Source organism: Diospyros lotus, chromosome 1 (genome assembly GCF_014633365.1).
Source record: "Diospyros lotus cultivar Yz01 chromosome 1, ASM1463336v1, whole genome shotgun sequence".
NCBI classification, from domain to species: domain Eukaryota; kingdom Viridiplantae; phylum Streptophyta; class Magnoliopsida; order Ericales; family Ebenaceae; genus Diospyros; species Diospyros lotus.
This window is the reverse complement of record NC_068338.1, coordinates 41,514,197-41,534,989: the sequence shown is the minus strand read 5'-3', so window position 1 is coordinate 41,534,989 and position 20,793 is coordinate 41,514,197. Positions and strand designations below refer to the sequence as shown.

General features: G+C 34.9%; 1 protein-coding gene across 14 annotated transcripts; it reads left to right on the top strand.

Annotated features, from left to right (window-relative positions):
- Positions 1-1,401: 1,401 nt before the first annotated feature.
- Positions 1,402-20,300, top strand: LOC127803630 (DNA repair protein REV1). 14 transcript variants are annotated; one of them, XM_052340091.1, is made up of 27 exons: positions 1,402-1,811; positions 2,244-2,388; positions 2,476-2,591; positions 2,680-2,756; positions 3,210-3,718; positions 4,324-4,449; positions 5,328-5,460; positions 5,542-5,630; positions 5,774-5,824; positions 5,905-6,108; positions 7,246-7,365; positions 7,635-7,727; positions 8,764-8,823; positions 8,907-8,993; positions 9,541-9,624; positions 9,726-9,798; positions 11,612-11,680; positions 11,830-11,931; positions 13,108-13,140; positions 13,216-13,404; positions 13,486-13,559; positions 13,955-14,541; positions 15,444-15,507; positions 18,463-18,549; positions 18,702-18,822; positions 18,906-19,060; positions 20,024-20,300. In XM_052340091.1, exons 1-24 carry the CDS (start codon positions 1,609-1,611, stop codon positions 18,517-18,519), a joined length of 3,345 nt encoding a protein of 1,114 aa, XP_052196051.1. In that variant the 5' UTR covers positions 1,402-1,608; the 3' UTR covers positions 18,520-18,549; positions 18,702-18,822; positions 18,906-19,060; positions 20,024-20,300. The 14 variants fall into 14 exon arrangements, with proteins under 14 accessions (XP_052196051.1, XP_052196038.1, XP_052196015.1 ...); XM_052340078.1 differs by adding an exon at positions 17,295-17,408 and having other exon boundaries at positions 13,108-13,404; XM_052340055.1 differs by having other exon boundaries at positions 7,635-7,712; positions 13,108-13,404.
- Positions 20,301-20,793: the final 493 nt, after the last annotated feature.

The window sequence follows — 20,793 nt, the reverse complement described above, 5'->3', positions numbered from 1 at the left end:
GCATGGTGCGCCCGTATTGGCCCAGTCTATGAGTCCTGTGGACTGGGTCCATCATAGAATTTTCTCAAACAAACAAAGGGAGAAACGGAGTTGGTCAATTTGAAAAATAAATATGCAGAAGGCATTGAGAGTTTTATGAGGGAGTGCTTAGCCTGGTGTGAGGAGTCTGTTGGTGTGGACATAAGTCCATATTATGCCAAGTACGCCCAAGAAAACAACTATAAACAACTATAAACGTCAATCCTAGTGACTCCAATGCTCTCTATGAACTTTTTACCCACACTTACATCCATTTCTTTTGGATCCTCAACAAAATTCTTTTACTTCTTCTTCTTTCTATCACTAGCACTGTACGCGTATACACAAAATCAATATACTTAATATTGTAGTTTGAATAATAATTATAATATTCAGTGGATGAGTTTATGACGAACAAGTCGAAGGAGATATGTAAACGTTGATGATTGTAAATGAGAACTAATCTTCAATGTTATTCCTCAATGAACTACTTTTGATTTTATTTGAAATTTCCCTCATCTTTCTTTAATTTTGTTTTACTGTCACTTAAACTCATATTTATTAAATAATGATGAGATGAATTTAAGTTTATATATGGATACATAATTAGTTAGAGTTATTTTACAAAAAACAAAAGTAATTAGAGGAAGTTCACTGTCTACTATTGTGGTTTTAAATTATTTTCTAGTTATGAAATTAAATAAATTTTAAGATAAACAATATATAAATTGGTTTTTATTTTTGAAACTCAATAGAAAAATTTATCTCAAGATGTTATAGTATATATAAATAATTAATAATATTTTTATTAATTTAAATATTATTATTGAATGTGAATGATAATTACATAAAAGTGAATATTTATTTTAAGTGGGCCATAAAAGCATATATCATATTATAATTTTAATTCAAAAAATATAAAAAAACATTATAATGAAATTTTTAATTCCATAATATACACACTCCCTCAAATTATTAAATATTTAATGTTTTGAAACCGAAAACTTAACTATTATAACATTTGATAGATGAATATGGTTATATCATGATTTTTAATATTTTAACATCTTTGTATAAAATAGTGAAAAATTGAGTTAATGCAATTGTATTAAGAAATTCAAATTAGTTAGGAAAGTCGTGTTTTATTTAATGATGTGTTTAATTAATTATATATTTTACTAAAATTTCATTAATAGTGTTTATATTTTTTGCATACCAACCAATTAAAAATAAATTTAACTTTAAAACTAAAGGCTAATGCATTGCACGACAAGAAATGTGATCCCGAGAGCAAGCCCACGGGCCACGCCGCCACGGTGGCGGCGGCCGGTGGGTTCCCTAATTGAGGAAATTAGAAATATAAATTTAACTTCGAAGCTGTGACTCATCATGCATTGCACGCCAAGAAATGGGATCGCGAGCGCAAACAAGCCCATGGGCCACAGTGACGGTGAGTGCCCAGTTGCCGCTTCATTCAAATCGCGCTTCGTCGAATTGCAATCTTCGCAAGCAAGTTTCGTTCCTCTCTATAGCGGTTGAAAATCCTCCATATCTCCTCTCGATCCCAAGTTGTTCAAACTGACATTGACAATGAGCTTCAACTCCACTCGCTCTGCCAATTCCGGTTCCAGATCGAAGCGAAGCTTCAATTCGCTCTCTTCAAACCCTTCGAGTAACGGCAACAATAAGAAGAGGAAGACTACTCAGAAAACCCTAGGCGTGGGTTGGGGTTCCAATTCTCGTTCTTCCTCCCGCTCCTCCTTTCGCAATTCGCCTTTCTCCGATTTTGGCAGGTCCTCTCTCTCCGTCTCTGTACTTTGATTGCTTTTGTTGATGGTTTTCGCATGCTGGTATAGCCAAATTACTCACATATGCGAGTACAGACGGAATAACTGGAAAAAAGTTAGGAAAATAAATAAATAATTGAATTAGGAAATACATAATTTGATTAATTTCTGTTGCAAATTTACGAGTAGGTCAAAAGTGTTCCACTGTATTTGATGGTTTTTTGGTTTTGAAAGTTGAATTCTGGCACTTAGCAATGGCCGAATAGGAGAGCGTAAATTTTTCCTCTTTGTTTCTTTTTGTATATGAAAAGACCTTCTAGCTGGTTTTTTACTCATTAGTAGTTTCTTTTTGGTGTTTCAGTTCCGTGTTCTCTTTTGGCCCCCTGGTTATACTGAGATTCTGAATTTCTATTGACCTGTTATGACATCCGGTTTCAGTTACATGGAGGTGAAGAATCGGAAATTACAGGAACAGTTTAATGCTGAAGCTTCGAGTTCTTCTAATTCTGGTTCAACTAGTGGGAAGCCTATTTTTCAAGGGGTTTCTATTTTTGTTGATGGATTTACTGTGCCATCTAGTCAGGTCTTGATGAACTTGGCAATCTTCATTAAATGCACAGAGGTGTTGCCAAAAAATTTAAAAATTCTCTTTTATGTGGAATCTTAACAGGAGCTGCGAGGGTATATGCTAAAGCATGGAGGACGATTTGAGAACTATTTTTCAAGGCATCATGTTACTCATATCATATGTAGTAACCTTCCAGACAGTAAAATCAAGAACCTGAGGTGCACATTGCATGGTCTTAGACATTCAAAACTGATAATTTAGCATTTCCTGAACTTCTATAATTTTTATTGTTGGTAATTTATCCAGGTCCTTTAGTGGTGGATTACCAGTAGTGAAACCTTCATGGCTGATGGATTCTATTGCTGCAAATAAACTATTAAGCTGTATGTTTTAATCTTTGCTTGACTTTTTTATTTCCTAAGCAGTTTTGAATTGACATCCCTTTTTCTAATTGCCACACTTGATTCTATGTAAGTTGAGAAAAGAAAAGAAGGTTGATCTCCAAATGTTAGGGAGGGAAGCCATTTTGATTAGTTCTCTATTAATTCCATGTACTGTATTTTCAACTGCAGTGTTTCTGTTATATGGATAATTCTTGAAGCACGATCTAAGTGTATTGAAATGGTGAAGAATGAGTATTAATGGTTACATGTATTGAGAAACCTTAGGATGATAGATAGGCTAGCATGTTTCAAGACTATGTTTCTTATTGTCTTGATTGCTCTTTCAAAAATTTCTGTATTTTGGTATAAGAGCCATGTTATAAACTTTGCAGTTTATGATGCTTTGCATGTATAGGATTTGATATAATTCATGTTTCTTTGTGTTATATGCAGGGGTTCCTTACCAATTGGACCAGATTGCTAGTGAAGCTCATAACCAACCAAAGATATCAGTTTTTTTTGCTTCAGAAAGCAGCCTAGTCTCCAAGGATTCTGAAACTTGTGTGACGGGTCAAATAAAACCTAAATTGGAGGATCCTTCTGCAAAATCTGGCACAATTAAGGAGACTAATTTATCTGAATCATGTGGATCCATGCAACACTCAGAACCAACAGGCAGGGAGTGGGATGACAGTGTGGGCAAGAATATTGCACGAGCAGTCACTCAGGGGCCGGTGTGCATTGAAAGAGAATGTAGTGAAGGGAAGTCTGATAAAGGAAGTGATGTTTGTACAATTGGTGGGAACACAGGAGAAATTCATGATCAAGCTAGCCCCTCTCAACCTTTTGTTTCAGTTAGCAGCTATATAACTAAAAGATCCACACGTCCAACAGTTGTTGAGCCTTCTAACTGGCATCGTTCAACTCTACACGACCCCAATTTTGTAGAAAATTATTTCAAGGTAAAGATTATATTTTTCTATTGGTTTTTTTTTTTTGGGTTAGGCGGGTGTGTGGGGAGATGTGGGTGGGGACATCTTAATGGCATATCAGCTAATCACTTGCTTGGCTGTGACACATCAGCTGCATGAACTAGATGGCATATTTGTCTGGTACTTAATGAATTATTTCTGGTTCATCTGTAATTTGGTATGTTGTATATAGTCTGCGTGTCAAAGTTGTTCCAGTTGCTTTTAACATTTTTTTATGATTGTGGACCATTTACAATTTTGTTAGGTTTGCATATATGTAGTTTTTTTTTTTTTAAAGATCTAAGCAGTTTGTTAATTATTTTTATCTGGAGTTTCAATAGTTTTAGTTATTAGTTATACTCATGATCATTTCAAAATTCATAACCATGTCGATTGTCATGTTATTAGTTTTTCGTGATTGACACTCTAGAACTTTCATCTTTCAGATTCACTTGGCTCACCAACCTGAAATGAAGATTGCCATGTTACATACACTTACTAATTTCTTATGCATGCAATCTTTTGTAATGCTCAGATTATAGATTACTAAATTACTTGATGAGGCTATACACCCTAATTGAACTTTGATTTTATAGAGCTCTAGGCTTCATTTCATTGGAACTTGGAGAAATCGGTATCGCAGACGTTTTCCCAGTTTTGGGTACACAAGTTCCAGCGTTAATGTTTCTACTCGAAGAACATCCATAATTCATGTGGACATGGTAATCTCTGTACTCATAGTTTTTAATTGCTATATTGTAGTCTGTATCTTTTCAGTTATTCTCAATAGTTCATTTGTTATGATGTTTATTTGGAGTCAATCATCATTGACACCAGAAGAAGACATGCAATCACTGTTGTGGAATTTGTATGTCCCTTTTTGGGGCTATCTTTTCCCCCTCCCTTATACATGTTAATTTTACTGTTGGAAAATTCTACAAACCAAAAACATATGTTTTTTTTTTTTTAAAAAATTTGTTTTAGAGATGATTTTGAAATATTTAAAGTCATGGTACAAGTCTTCAAGAATTCCTATTACAAGCAAAAAGAAATTTGAATCCAATTTGAAGAAAATGAAAAATTTTAACTTTTTATCTTTGGTTTTTTGGTCAACCTTTTAATTTGATATCCATTGGATTTGAATGATCATATGATTTGGTGTATTGGGCTATGTTGATACTTAACTTGAACCCATAATGTTGAGGGTTTTGAGTCTCAATTTTTTGTTGTTTGAGGATAGATGGTAAATTAGTTTCTTTGTTATAGCAAATTTGTATAGTGTGACCTGGAAGCATGAAATTAAGTTTGTTAGCAAATTTGATACTTTTTGAGTTATGGGTGTCCAAATAATTTATTATCCATATAATAATGCTTCATTTGATTTCAGATTTGCATCAGTCTATGATTTTCCAAATAAGTCATGTGTCAATTTATGCATGACTATTTTGTTTCTTTCTTTCATTTGATTTTGGATTACTGCTTATAATATAATTATGCATGTGATATTCTTGGAGAAATCCATGACGTCAAAAGCAATTTTCAGTTGGTATTAGAACATATTGTAAAGTTTGCAATGTCTTTGTGGGTGGTCCATTTCCAGGACTGTTTTTTTGTCTCAGTGGTTATTAGAAAGCATTCGGAATTACAAGATAAGCCTGTTGCTATTTGCCATTCTGACAATCCGCGCGGAACAGCTGAAATTTCATCTGCAAACTACCCTGCTCGTGGTTACGGTTGGTTTCCTGACATAATTACCCCAGCTATTTGACTTGGGTTTCTCTTTTCTGTTCATTAATATTTTTTTCTACTCTCAGGAGTACGGGCTGGAATGTTTCTTAGAGATGCCAAGGCTCTTTGTCCTCACCTTGTCATTTTTCCTTACAACTTTGAAGCATACGAGGAGGTAAAGAGTTGACATTTAATTTGATTGGCACTTAAACTGCTTGTATGGAAAGGGGGTCGATGTTTTTCTCTTGCATTTCCTGTACACCGTGTCATTCTATCTGGTTAGGTTTGGTGGAGTTACAATCTTTTGATAACTTGCAGGTGGCTGATCAGTTTTATAACATTCTACATAAGCATTGCAAAAGAGTGCAGGTTTGCTAGATGAAACAAAAACTTTCAGTGGCACTAAATTCTATATACCCACTTTTAACTTGCAACTTTTTTGAGAACAGGCTGTAAGCTGTGATGAAGCATTTTTGGATGTCACAGATGCTGAAGTTGAAGATCCTCAGTTTTTAGCATCAGTAATTAGAAAAGAGATCTTTGAAACTACAAGGTGCACTGCAAGTGCTGGAATTGCTGGTAATTTGCTTATGGCCCGCCTTGCCACTAGGGCTGCTAAACCAGATGGTCAACGCTACATCCCTCCTGAGATGGTACATCTTAGAAATGTTTGACATCCATGCTTGTAACACATTTTTTACTTGAGTAAAACACTTGTATGGTCCAAAGTTCCCTTTTGTGTTATATCTAGTTATATCCGTTAGTTCTACTTGTAAATTTGTTGATCCTTCTTTTCTTTTGCAATGGTATTTTGACTTGTTATTATGAGTTTTCTCATGATTTCTATGTTGAAGCTATTCTAATATTAGTACAAATATGTGATTCCATTTATCCATTTATGGCCACACTTAAGATTAAGTTATTAGAAACTATCTTTATCCTGATTTTCTCCTTGTAACTCACCCTAATATATTCCATGTCATGTTTAAGGGCTTCCCACCAGGTTTTATTTTCCCTTCCTCTCCCTCTTTTACTAAAGCTTCCTTCATTTCATTCACTTGTGTCACATGTGGTTCAAAAATTCCTTCCTAGATTTTTTGTCTGAAAGAGCACTTGGCCTTCCTCTAAATCCTTCTTTTTTTTGGCCCCAAATGATGGCAATGGAGATTCCCATGTCATTGTTCTGTTCATTTTATGAATTGTAGTTAATAATTGTTAAAGAAAATACTCTTGGCCAGTTACCTCTGGGAATGTAGTAGTACTTGGAGGAATAGTGCGAAACTTATTTTTTCATTGAATTATGTTGTTTCTGTGCACTCAAGACAAAATGCAATGACCAAGGGTAGAACCGTGCACAAGGAGGGCTGAGTGGAGATTAAGATGAGGCAAAACAGGGTAAAATTGTTTAAATAATTTAGCTGATGAGCTACTTTTGTGAAGGAGCTTGAAGTGTGTTTGTTGTATATGACAACACACAATGAGCAAGCATAGAGCCATGGCTCTGGGCTGCTTTATAAAGGAGCCTGAAGGCTCTGTTTTTTTGTATAGCATGAAACTTCATTTCTTTCTTTGCTGTCACCTTGGAAAATTCAGTTTCAAATATTCTTCTTATTATGTCAAACCAGGAGTTATTTGAGCTATAGGACTATTACTTGTAAAAAGACAATGTTTTTCTTGGCAATTAGCATTTGGATACATCCTTTGATAGAGAGCATTGCTCCTTAAATTAAGAATGATTTGGTGACTATTATATTTGAATTTAATCACCACTAGTGGATTTTATATTTCAGGTGGATGATTACTTGCATGAACTTCCAATTAAGGAACTTCCAGGAATTGGGCATGTTTTAGAGGAGAAATTGATGAGGAGACATATTCAGACATGTGGCCAGTTGCGCAGGATTTCTAAGGTTTTCTTCTGTTCTATTTCTGTTAGAATTGGGCATGTTCTAGTATGTGGTTGTTTTAGAGCAAAGAGCATTGGTTATGGTTTTGTTTGGTTTACTGGTCTAGGGTGGTCTTAATTGTGAAGTTCTATTTTATCATCCCTCTTCCCCTCTTAAGTCAAGGCCCTTGTGGGAATAGGATCATTACAATCAGGCATGTTCTTTGTAGTGGCTATTATTTTAGGTAATTATGAGTTGAAGTAATCTTACTCGTGCACCCTTTGCCTCTCCAGGAATCTCTTCAAAAGGAACTTGGGATAAAAACTGGTGATATGCTATGGAACTATTGTAGAGGGATTGATAATCGACTGGTTGGTGTAATCCAGGTTCATCAAGCAATGACACTTTTAGTAGAATATCATGGTGCTAGAAAAATTGAATGCTATTTGATGTTGCAAGTTGAGTTCTGTACATCTTTTCCTAGGTATCCATGTATTCGTGCAGTGTTCGAACTATTGGGTTATCGTTTTGGTTCACATATATCTTGTTTTTGAGCTTGTTCTTTTGTCAAAATTGTCAACTAAATATCCTCTTTTTTTAGTTGTAGTGTGATATTCAATTATCTAGCCAATTTCCTTACTCGTTTTAGTTTGAAGTGTAAATCTTACTTTTACTACTAATTACTCACAGACTTATGGTAGGATGGCTAAAACAAAGAAGTAGATTTAATAGATTATAAAATTCCTTTAAAGCTAAAAGAAAAGTTTTATTGGACAAGTATAAGATTGCTTTGTTGTATGGCATGGAATGTCTAAAACACGAGAACAACTAAGATGAAGATGTTACAATAGATGTGCAGCCATAAAAGAAAAGGCAGAATTAGTAATGAAATTATCCATAATAAGCTTGAAGTGACACCTAGTAAAGATAAGATACATGAAACACAATTAAGATGGTTTGGTCATGTGTGAAGAAGACCAATAGATGCTCTTGTGAGGAGAGCGGAAGGGATGGAAGATGTTTGTGGCAAAGAGATAGAAAAGAAACTAAGACTTAGTTAGAAACTATTAGGTATGTCTTGAGATATAATGGTTCTGGTCTTACAAAAGATGTGAATATGATCATAAATACAGATGATTGATGAGCTACAATCCTCGCAACCAATCCCACCTAGTAGAATGAATGCTAGGGGTGTGCTGTTGCAATTGAAGGATGGTAATATTTAACACATACCATCTCATATATTTGTGGATAGAAGGAAGTTGTCATTCTATAGTTTCACAGCTTGAGTAGTTGCAGGTCCTTTCTAAACAATATATTTTCTTTGTTATCTTGCCATGTTAGCAGTATTTTTGTGTTGGTTTATATAAACATTTAAACATGTTTCTTTACCAGCTAACATCAACTTCTTGTTGTCCACAGGAAAGCAAGTCTATGGGTGCTGAAGTAAATTGGGGTGTGAGGTTTAATGATTTGAAAGACGTAGGTATTTTGATGTTGTGGAAACATTTATTGTTCTTTTCCCTTATTATATTGGGTGATAATAGTAAACTTCTTTATTCCAGTGTCATCATTTTCTCATGAACCTCTGCAAGGAGGTCTTGTTGCGCTTACAGGGATGTGCAGTACAAGGACGCAATTTTACCCTTAAGGTATTGCCCATCCAACTTTTTCAATTAACTATTATTATTAGTCAAATATGTCATCCTCGTAAATATATTATGTTACAAGGACTACCATTCACAACTGCCTATGCCAACGTGATATGATATTGCTTAGGGTATAGGATGTTTTTCTGATCCGATAGCCATATTAGACACTTGTATTTGCTAATTTTTTATGAGAGATAAATATATGGTTATTGTGCATGGATAAGGAACTAAAAGATCCTTCTTTCTCGTTGACATCCCATGCAGTTCACCTTCTTATATATCACAACATCTTGAAAGATGCTATTTTCAGAATGTGATTTCTAAATTCCAGAATATACCTTGAACACTATGGGCTGGGGTTTGGGGACTTGTGATAGTTAGGAACACGCAAGTTCTTAGGAACATGCAAGTTCTGATACTCACATTTGGCTGGAGTCCATTAAGAAAGTGAGAAAGTTTATATGTTAGTTGATAATACTATGTTTCTTATAATTATCTTACTCACAATAACTAACATTACTTTGGTCAATGTGATATGTGGATATAGATAAAGAAACGAAGAAGTGATGCTGAGGAGCCAGCGAAATATATGGGGTGTGGAGACTGTGAGAACTTGAGCCATTCCACAACGGTAGTAATGATAACAACATATTCTGTTTATCTGAAATTTTAAATTTTCCATAGAAGATATTGAAATTGGCATTCCATTTGAACCTTATAAATGAATAACAGGTTCCTTTGGCTACTGATGATGAGGATGTGATCAGAAGAATAATGGTACAACTTTTTGGTTCCTTTCATATAGGTAAGTCAGTTTTGGCTTCCTGACCTTCCTCTATCATTTGTTTTCTTTTTGGTACTCAGTTCAAGGATATCACAAACTCTATTCACTTATTTATATGAACCTTCTATTTTCATATTTTAGAAATCTAGTAATCTCTCACAGCAAGAACCTTCCAATTTCATTTTGGCACTGGCTATTATTTCTTCTGTGATTGGATTGAAAAGGGATGAAACAGAAGGGATTTCCTGACCAACTTAGGAGAAACTCGGTAATTAGTGCTTCTTGAAATGAAAAGCTAGTGAAGGCAATGATTAAGGAAAAGATGAAGCCCTCTATGGTGTTTTAGTTACAGCACTGAGCATCAGTAGACTGCACCTTCTAAGGTGGTTGATTTGGTTCAGATGGAGGTAATATATGGGTAAGTTGAAGACAAAACAGTTTTGAGCTCTGATATTTGGTTGGTGAATTCTGCAAGGACAAGATGGAGGTAGAAAGGATAGTAACATCTTGTAGAAGGAAGCACATAATATATTATGGAACATGTAGTTTTACTATATGGAGTTGAATGGATTCACTCATCCAGATAGCTGGTGTGAAAGGCTTACAATGGTGGTGGTTATGACTTCTAATGTTTTAGGTTGTGATCAAAACAAATGATTGTTGACTGAAAGCTAAAGAAGAGAAACCTAGTATAAAAACTAATTTAGTTTCATGCCTAATAGGTCAACAACAATAGTTATCTATTTGCTAGGGCATTTGATGGAGTGGTATAGAGATAAACAGAAGGATTTATGTTACTAAGTATGGTGTTTACTTTAGAGGGTTTTTGAGAAAAAGGGAGTTTGGGTTGCTTATATTCAGATCATCAGAAACATGTTCCATATAGCATAAATGTGTGTTAGGACCCATGAAGAAGATACTATGACTTTTTCAGTTACAACTGGATTACATGAAAGGAACTGCATTAAGCCTTGCCATTTTGTTCTACTGATGGATGAACTGATTAAGCATGCCTAAGAAGGTGTGTTGGTCTATACTATTTGCAAAAGATAGTGTTAGTGAATGAGATAAAAGAAGGCGTGAACACTAAGATGGAGTTATGGAGGCACACATAAGAAGGATTTAAGTTGAATTGGTTGAAAATAAAATATATGGGATGTAATTGTAGTAAAAATAGGAGTATGGATGATGTTATGATGAGACTTGGATCAAATTATTTCAAGAAAAAAGATTAGTTTAGATTTCTCAAATCAATTTTTTTAAAAATGAAGAGATCATGAAGGTATCTTATGAAGAATGAAGCCAAGATGTTCTGAGTGGATAAATGCTTCCAACATGTTATGTAATTATAAAATTCCCTTTCAAACTTAAAAGAAAGTTTTATTGGATGACTATAAGATCAGGATTGTTCTATCTCATAAAATGTTAGAGCAAAATATGCATGTAACTAATTGAGGATGTTACAGGGGATGTGTGGGCATTCAAGGAAAGATTGAAATTGAAATTAGGTTCTGTAATAAGTTTGGAGTATGGTTACCTGGATCATGGTAGATCAGGGTAGGGGACAAGGTACGCAACTTAAAATGATAGGCATTACATGGGGGTAGGCTTAGTTAGTTTGCTAGTTTATAACAGTGACTCGGGGGTTGAAAACTGGTGCAGTTCGCTCTGAAGATTTTATGTCATGGTGACTTATTCCTTCTAGGTTACACGACTACTGTTTCTATATTCTGTTGCTTTTTAGTTTTATCCCCCCAAAAAAGCCCTTGCTAGTTTTCTCCATCAAGTGACTTGCTAAAATCTAGCCTTATACTTTTTGTCTATTTTTGCATAGATGTCAAGGATATCCGAGGCATGGGCTTGCAAGTTTCAAAACTTGAAAGTACGGATACTGCTAAGCCAGGTTTTATTTTCTATTTTTCTTTGTATTCCAGTAGTTTCATCTAGAGACCATTTATATATATATATATATATATTTTAATTTTTTACAACCTCGGTTTATCTTTGGTTTCTCTGAAAGTCAAAACTGTTTGTCTACTTATGGGCTCAAAGGTCATGAAAGGAACTCTATTCGTTCTTGGCTCACTTCTGCCTCAGCAAGTACAAAAGAACAACATATAATTGCTTCTCTGGCCAAAGAGAGTGCCAATAGAGGTAGTGTAATTTTTTTAATTTTTTTCAATTGTACAATTATCAGCAAGATGTGATTCTGGCAGGCTGTTCTCTTTTCTGGATTACAGTATGAAAATTTGTAGGGCTTTGAGATGAGCTGCTGGCAATGTTATACCAGAAGTTCCAGTCATAGTTTCATATTTTGAGTTTGATTTGTGAAACAAGTTTTATAGCTGTGCATCTATCAGTTTTATTCATTGACTTCAAAACCTTTGAATGATACAACAACAACAACAACATATCCAGCCTTTATCCCACTATGTGGGGTTGGCTACATGAATTCTAGACTTCCATGTAGTGGAAATGTTTATTAAGGCAGTGGAAATGTTTTTTGTTTAAAATATCTGGCATTCATATGTAAAGCCATTAACATGCTCAAATTACCAAAAGCATATTTTGGGGAGCAAGCCTGAAATTTGTTGCAAGTCAAGATTTTGGTTGTGGCCTTGAACACTGGCTTAGTGCAATGAGTAACGGAACTTCGCTTCATTCTATTTAAGGCTGAAGAAACCAATGAACATGCACAAATTACTGCATGCATATTGAAACAATAAGACAGCCACATGAGTTACGAGGAGCATGTTAAACTAACTTTTATTGTTAAACAACTTTATTTGGTTAGTAGCTGTTGCTTAATTTAATGTTGCTTTGCCTTTGTGTAGATAATGCAAAATAGGGTATTTAGCTTTATGATATATTTTCAGCCAAAGTCCATTTATGCAACTCTTACAGCTGGGTAGCAGGGAAGCCCTATTTATTCTAAGAATTTGGTGTTTAGGTTTCTTGAGTTGCCCATGACCTATTGTCCTATTTTTACATATTAAACTAACTTGTATTTCCATATTTCATCCTAAGTTTTTCTTGATAGCATCTTTGGGGTGGTGAATCTTACTATGCTAGTAATGTGGTTGATGCACTCTTCCTTAAATATACATTGTGCTAGGAGCTTACAGAAACAACCTAGGTCACTAATGTATTTTTCTATAGAGAACAACCAAAATTTAAACTTGGCATCAGCTCCTCACTTTAGGCTGAAGAATTTTATGTGCTGGATTGGAGCAGTTATAACTAATGTTTCCCTGTATTTTTGGTTTGTATCTTCATATTATCAAATGGCTACTGAAGTTGCAGCTCTCTCCTTACTATTTCTTGATACAGATTTTGGGGAACAAAGTATTGATGTAAACCAAGGTTGGTTGTCCACTGATTCTACAGGACCTTCAGTTCAAATTGGGACTAATCTTTCAAATGCCAATGTGCCTTTAGATCAGGATTCAGCTCTACCGTCTATAGAAGATCTTGATCTGGGAGTAGTAGAAAGTCTGCCTCCAGATCTTTTTGCAGAAATTAATGATATGTATGGTGGGAAATTGAATAATATGATTTCAAAAAAGAAATGCCAAAATGTTGACGTCTGCAATTCTCTATGTAGTATGTTGCAGGGAAGAGTACAAGGTATATTTTCTGACCTACTTCAAGAGTAGCTTTTAATGTTACTGCTGTTACCTAATAGGCTTGTTAATTTTCTTAATTTAGTTGCAATAAATGAGGTTAGGGAATCCTTTGGCCTTGATCCGGACAGTGCCAATGTAATCTCAGTGGAGGATAAGGTAATTCTGACTTTGCTTACATAGCTTGTAAGGGACAATGCTTTCTTTCTTTTAAGTGAACAATGTTTTCTGTCTCCTCTCTTCCTTCTGTTATTTTATATTTTCCACCCACAGCTTTGAGGGGGGAAAAACAAGGAAAAGAAAACAGTTGCACCATATTACACGAACATATTATTAATATTCACCTGCCATTTTATTATAATTTTGGGTAGTAGTTTTAAAGTTCATATTTGTGGGGCCTGCATCTTCCTTAATTAACTAGTGACAATTTTATAAGGCTGCCTGCTCAATACATATTCATGTTGCAAAAACCTAGAATAAGGACCTCTTCTAGGTTTTAATTGATTGTTATTCTTCTGGCATTCATGTTGGTTAGTTTTTGGTGTCTATAATAGGAAGACAAATATGAGGTTGAGAAAATTCATGCAGAGGCTGTTTCTGGAGTGGAACCTTCAAAGGCAGTCATTTCCAGTTCAGTTCCTGATAAAATGGATTTGATGCCTTCCTCTCTAAGCCAAGTAGATATTTCGGTGTTGCAACAACTTCCTGAAGACCTGAGAGTTGATGTACTGGGGTTGCTTCCTGCCCATAGGAGGCCAGAAGGTGCATCTTTTGTTGCTTTGGGTGCCACATCCAAATCTGAGTCAGATAAGTGTCCTGAGAATCAGACTGGGTCAATCAATCCTATTTTGAAGAAAGAACTTTGGTTTGGTGATCCACCAGAATGGGTTAAGAAGTTCAAGAATAGTGATTGCTCGGTGTTGAGAATTCTTGCAGACATGTATTACAAATCTGGATCAACTAGCTGCCTCTCTTCTATTTTGCAACGCACTCTTTCAGATTCTAAACATTTTGTGAATGCAAGTAGTGATGCAGAGGAGGAGGCTATTAGCTGCTTGTGCGATCTTCTCCAGCAATATATTGAACTAAAGATAGAAACAGATATTGAAGAGGTCTATGTTTGCTTTCGCCTTCTTAGAAGGTAAACAAGAAAATTTGAAGGAGAAAACCATGTGTGATGGAAATCTGCTGTTATTTGTTTTTTGCATGTGTGGTTTGTCTTTACTGGGCCCCCTACAAAAAAAAATAAATAAATAAAACAAACAAAAAATGAAAATTGAAGATCATGCGTATCCTCACCACAGGAATGAAAGCGTATGCCATTTTATGGAGGAAGAAGAAATAGGAAAAATCTATACTGTTTTGGTCTCTTCCTCAACATTAATTGTGTTCTCATTCTGATTTATATATTAGTAATGTTATAAGTTGCATTTCATTCTCCTTTAAATACCAAACCTGGAACTAGGTTTTTGAGGCATATAGGGTAATTCATACAAATAGCTATTACTGTGAGTATGGTATAATTTTATGAAGGTTACCTGTGCTACCCCTTAATGCATATTGAAAATAGGAAAAGGAGGCAATAAAAAATAATAAAAATATCATAAATATAAAGGATATGCTTTAATAAAGACTTGCAGAAATAGTTGTTCCTGACATAATTGGTGACAACTTTTCAATGACAACTTTTTTTTTTGGGTGTGTAAACTATAATCAAGAAGTGCATGTTCTACATAATCTGAACACGCTGAAATTTCTTCCTTGCCAATGGATTAGATGATTAGCTGTCTCATTGACCAACTTCATCAGTATGAGTGCTTTTTCAGCCGTCAGATACTTTGACCAATTTCATTGATATCTGATGTTTTTTGGTATGTTTGCCCAAATTCTGAACTTATATGTGCAAGAATTTATGCAAAGAAATTTATGATTTCCATCGAGTGCTTCTCACAATACAGACAGAGCAGTTTACCATTATGGTATGCATCTCTTTTTCTTATTGTTTAGGTAAATTCTGTTCATTGGAATTTAGTTTTGTTCCAGCAGGTTTACTATGAGGTCAGAATTTGTCTTTCAAAGTTACAGTCTTATCTATCCTCGCCTGCAGGTTTGCATCTACTTCAATTGCTTTGTTTTCTTCTAGGTGTTCCATTCCATATGCACTTTATGTAATACTTTGCCAATGTCTCCTCAATGCTTTCCTTCTTAGTGTTTCTGATATATAATCTTTTCATGAAAGGTAGATTTTTTTTTGCTGTAGCTTTTCTTGTTGCCCAGGAAAGGAGGAGTATTTGTTTTAATTATAGTTTGCATTTAGCACATAAGCTGAACATCATCGCCGAGAATTGTGCTTGGAATTGTGTTTTCAGCTTGAAATATATTTCTTCTATCGATTTTGTTGTTCTTGGGTTTGAGAAAGAACTACTTTTGCTCTATACCTATAATACCAACAAGACAGGCAACTTGACTTCTTCCCCACCCCCTCCCCACCCCCATCTAAAAGTAGTGGGTCCCACATGTTCAATAACACAATCACAAGCCTTACTCCCACTAGGAGGGTCAGCTACATGAATTTCAGACCTTTAGCCATCTTAATCCAATGGTCATACTCTCTATGAGGCTGTTATATCCCGTGTCATGTCTGAAGGTTTCACACCAACTTTACTTTTGTTTTCTTCCCTACTTTTCCTTCAAATTTCCTCCATTCATCCACTCCTCTCACAAGTGCTTCATCGATCTTTGTCTCACAAGTCCAAGCTAGATTAATCACAACTCATGCATGTTATCTTCAGTAAGTGCTTTAACCTTATTGCATATGATCCTATTTATTATTTTGTCTTTAATTATAGCCACACATCCATCGTAACATTCTCATTTCAACTACACTCATATTTTACACTTTTTGATTCTTAATTGCCTAACATTATTTGTCGTATCACAAATATGGCCTTATAGCCGTCTGCAAAAATATTCTATTTTAAGAAATTTTACATCACAAAAAATGTTGGATGCACTAGCATATGCCAAGGCACTTCTTCTTGGATGTGCTTTTGAGTTCATCCATCAGAAGAGCAAAGAGGTAAGAGCTCAATGCAGAAATCCAATTGTTATTGCCAATTGGGAAAGTCTTAATATCTCCTCCTCAAGGCTGTACACACATTTCTGGTTGATGATGTATGCCCTTAATAACTTGTATATGAATCATAAATCCTTTCTTCTCTAAGAAAAACTTGGTGGGAGACTCTTAGGTACTATTTCAGTTCTAAGGGCCTGATAGAAGATAAGACCATAGATAAAAGGGATTAGGAAACTAGACTCCATATAGTAGGATTAAGGTTTGATGTACTGTATACATTTATTTGACCTGAATACATTGTTTTCTTTCTCTTGCTCTAGCTTGTTTATATATATATTTCATCTCCCATCTTTTGTGTCAAGTTGTTGGCATAATTTCTCATAAACTTTTGACTATACTTCATTAACTGCCTTGTTTTTTTATTTGTTTGCCAAAATTTACCTTTTCGAATTTTCGTTGTTTCGCATGTATGTAAAGTCTTATAGCCAACTCTCATGGTTATGATTCTTTCTGCACCTCTTTATTTTATACCACTAAGACTCTTTTTGGTTGGGAGCTTTTTCCTCAACTCTATTAGATTCATTTTTGCCATATTTCAAATTGCAGTAGCCATCTCAATCCACATTTTTTAAGCATCTATTACTGCCCAGTCTCTTCAGCCACATTTTTTCCTTGAAAATTGCTACTGCTTTTTTTTTTTTCATCTTTTAAATCCCACAAGAGTATAACTTCACAATCCTTACCACATAAACAATCCTCTTGTTTGATAAGAAAGCAATCTATTTGGGTAGTTGATAAGCCGTTTTATATGTGACCAGGTGTTAATCCCATTTTTGTGAACCTAGTATTAGCTACAATAAGCTCATATGCAGGGGCAAAATCCAAAGTAGTTTTTCCATCAAGATTTCTTTCTCCAAATCAAGAACCTCCATGTACGTCTCTATACCTATTCACTTCTTTGCCCATGTGACTATTAAAGTCACCTCCTATAATGATTTTGAGTTTGTTTGGCCGTGCTGTGATTGAGGAAAAAAGTGATTTTATAGGGAAAAAAATGTAATAAATTTTTTATTGTTTTAAATAATCATAAAATAATGTTTAATATACAATCAATATTAACTATAAAAGTATTTTTGTCAATATCCTTTTTGGTAATTTGATTTTTAGAAGTACTCTTTGCATTTGCTAGCTAAACACATATAACAATATTAAACACGTGTTTAAATAATTTGGGCAAACACAAAGATTACTTTTTATAAAAAGTGATTATTGTAAAAGTGCTACTCTTAAAAGTGCTTCTCAAGACAGCAAAAATTTTACAACAATACCAAATAGAGACTTTCTATCCTCTCTGTATTCTTGTACCAGCGCCTCTAAGAGATCCCAAAATTGTCCTCATCTTTTCTCCTAACCAAACTTGTGGTACCCAACTCCATTCCTTCCACAATCCTAGGAAAAATATGGGTTTGTTTCTTAAAAATATGTAGTTTAAAAGCACAAAGTTTCAAAAAGTATTTTACACCATTTTCTGCTGGAATTGGCAATTTTCTAGCAGCATAACTTCAGGAGTAATATGGTGGCAGTACATGTTTTGGAAAATCTTGAAAAATAGTTTGTACTCCAAAAATAGTTTTAAATATTCTAGAAATAGTTCATACCCCCAATTTTTCAAGCTGAGCCAAGGTTACAATTTTAAATCAGTTTGGGCATCGCATAGCAAGGGCTACCCACCTGACTTCTGAGTGAATTGCTGAAGTACATTGCCACATGAAAAAAAAATTATAAGTTAAAAAAGAAACTGATTTTTTCTTGTAGTAGGGTCATCACATCAACAATGTGCAGTGGGCGATTAAGCACACTTAGCATTTGAGGCCATAAACTAATACCTTTTTGAGGGATGTCTTTTAGTTGGTGTATATTTATGTGGTACTTATTTATTCATTACCCTGAAACTTTTCTTTTTAAAGTAATGCTCTTATGTTTTAGGCTTTTGTCCGTGAAAATTATGGAGGAACCTTGCTTATCTCAGATGGGAAGGACTAGTGTTTCTAATCCTATGAATTGAATGCTTCGGTAAACTCATTTAACTTTTCAAGAGGCCTGTTTTATTTGTAACTACATTTTTGTTTTGCTGGTACATCTGATTGAACTGATGATAACTTCATGTTTTTAGCATTGTTGGTCACATTTTCTACATGTGGACTCATGCCTATTATCTTGTGCAGTGTATGCTCTAAGAACAAATTTTGTCACCCAACAATGCTTTGTGATAATCTGGACTGGAACTATTAAGTCACCAGTTTGGCTTCAAGGATTCGGTATTTGATCATTAATCCAAGGGCATTAGTAAGTTTTTGCAGGATACTGAATAGGTTAAGTTATTAACTTTAAATATGTGGCTAACTTCCATGAATATTTGGCATTAGCAGTATGCTGTGTGTGTATGTACGGATGTAATTTGGCAAGAGGTTTAAACATCTGCATCCATGAATTAGTTTCTCAACTCTCTCACAAGATCAGCAATATCAGATGATGAGTTCCTAAGGACAAATAGCATCATGGAATCATACAACAGACAAAAAAGGTGGTGCAATTGTGGAACTCCACTTGCAGTTTTATGCTTTTATTTTTGAGACCTGCATTTTTGGACTCAGATAACTATCTATGTTTTATGCTTTTGTTAGTTGGACTTGCAGATCATGACAACTGTAGTAAATAATCCTTATCTTCATGAATATCTGTAGTTCTTGGGGAGATTTTGGGTTCTTGACTTGACCTGAGGGACAAAAGTTACTGATATCCAAGGGTTGTTATTTAAAATCTTTTACTTCTTAGATTCTTCTTGTTATAACACCACTACCCTCAGTGACTTGCCAGTTCTAGTTAGCTTTTGGCTCCTAAGATTATATATAGCATGTGCAAATGCCCCCAAGAATCTAAAATGTGATTGGGTAAATCTTTCGGTTAAACTTTAGACTCTTCAATTCTCATCATCGGGACATAGTAATTCTGACATACAGTTAACCCTAAAATTCTACACAATAACCTCTACGCATAATAGTGGATTTAGACCATCTTGAGTACCATTCATAACAGGACAATCTTCACCAAAATTATGGCCTTTTAGGATGGAATAATATAGTGGCACGACTAATGAGAGATATGGTATAAGAGTTGTCCCCAACCCTTTCTTGTCTTCCAACCAACCTACCCCCCCCCCCCCCCCCCCCCCCCCCCAAAAAAAAAAAACTCACACACAATTTCTTGAATACAGTGGGTTTGATAATCAATTTGGTATTAGTTTCTTGAATTCAAGGCCGGGGGGAGGGGGGGACATGTCCATTTTTGTATAGCATTATTTTTTATAAAAAAAAATTCAAGGGACCTAGAAATAGTGCATCTCGTAGTATTAACAATGCGAGGTATGCAGTTACGTAGATATGTTTTTGCTTGAAGTTATGAACTCGACCTTGTTACACATTTATTTATTTTTCTTTTTAGCTCAACCAGAAATTTATTTTCATGTAATAAGCTCTCTTTGTTTTAGGCATCTGTCGGTGTAAACTATTGGAGCAAGCTTACATATTTCAGATGGGAAAGACTACACATGCTTCGGTGCAATATCTTCATTTGGAAGGAATCCATTTTATTTTATCCTTCATTTTAGCCTATGTTGGTGAAATCTATGTACAAAAGCATGTCTAGCGCCGAGCTTTGTATGTCAAAGGGCCATCAACTTCTTTGCCCAATGATGCATTACAATGTTCTGGATAAGAAACATATTATAATCCTCTAGTTTTCCATGATTTAGGATATGATTGGCACATCAAGGGGCGTTATTATTTTTTTAGAGAAGATAGAATCTATATGGTTTATATGTTAATTTTTCACTCAATCTTCTAAAGATACAGAAGGTTAGTATTATGCATTTTGGTTTGAATCTGAGTTTGTGGCGACTGGCGAGCTTCTATGGATATATACCCATGATTCTCTTGGCGCCTACTTTTGGAGTTCTTTTGTTGGTTTTGCTGATATACAAACAATTTATGCTATTTTTGACTCGATTGTCTAGTTTGACTCTAGAAATATTACTGTTCAGCATTCACGAAAATTGCAGTAGTTCTGTAGAAGCAACCTTCAAATTCATAGGCTTTAGAAATTGGCAGTTGTCTTACAGAATAATTCTTGATGTGTAAGTGATCTTCCATTGCTAACGACTATGTTTGTGCATCATTCTTTACATGAATTTTTTAAACTAACCTAATCCTAGGTTAAGCATTATACTTAGGTATTACCACCCCTAAATTCAAGAGAGCC

Bases quoted from the DNA above. Each gene is read 5' to 3' on its own strand.
- LOC127803630 (XM_052340041.1), top strand. From the start codon at position 1,609: ATGAGCTTCAACTCCACTCGCTCTGCCAATTCCGGTTCCAGATCGAAG. The intron at 2,757-3,209 runs GTATGTTTTAAT...TGTTATATGCAG, and splicing joins TGCAAATAAACTATTAAGCT to GGGTTCCTTACCAATTGGAC. The intron at 8,994-9,540 runs GTATTGCCCATC...ATGTGGATATAG, and splicing joins GACGCAATTTTACCCTTAAG to ATAAAGAAACGAAGAAGTGA.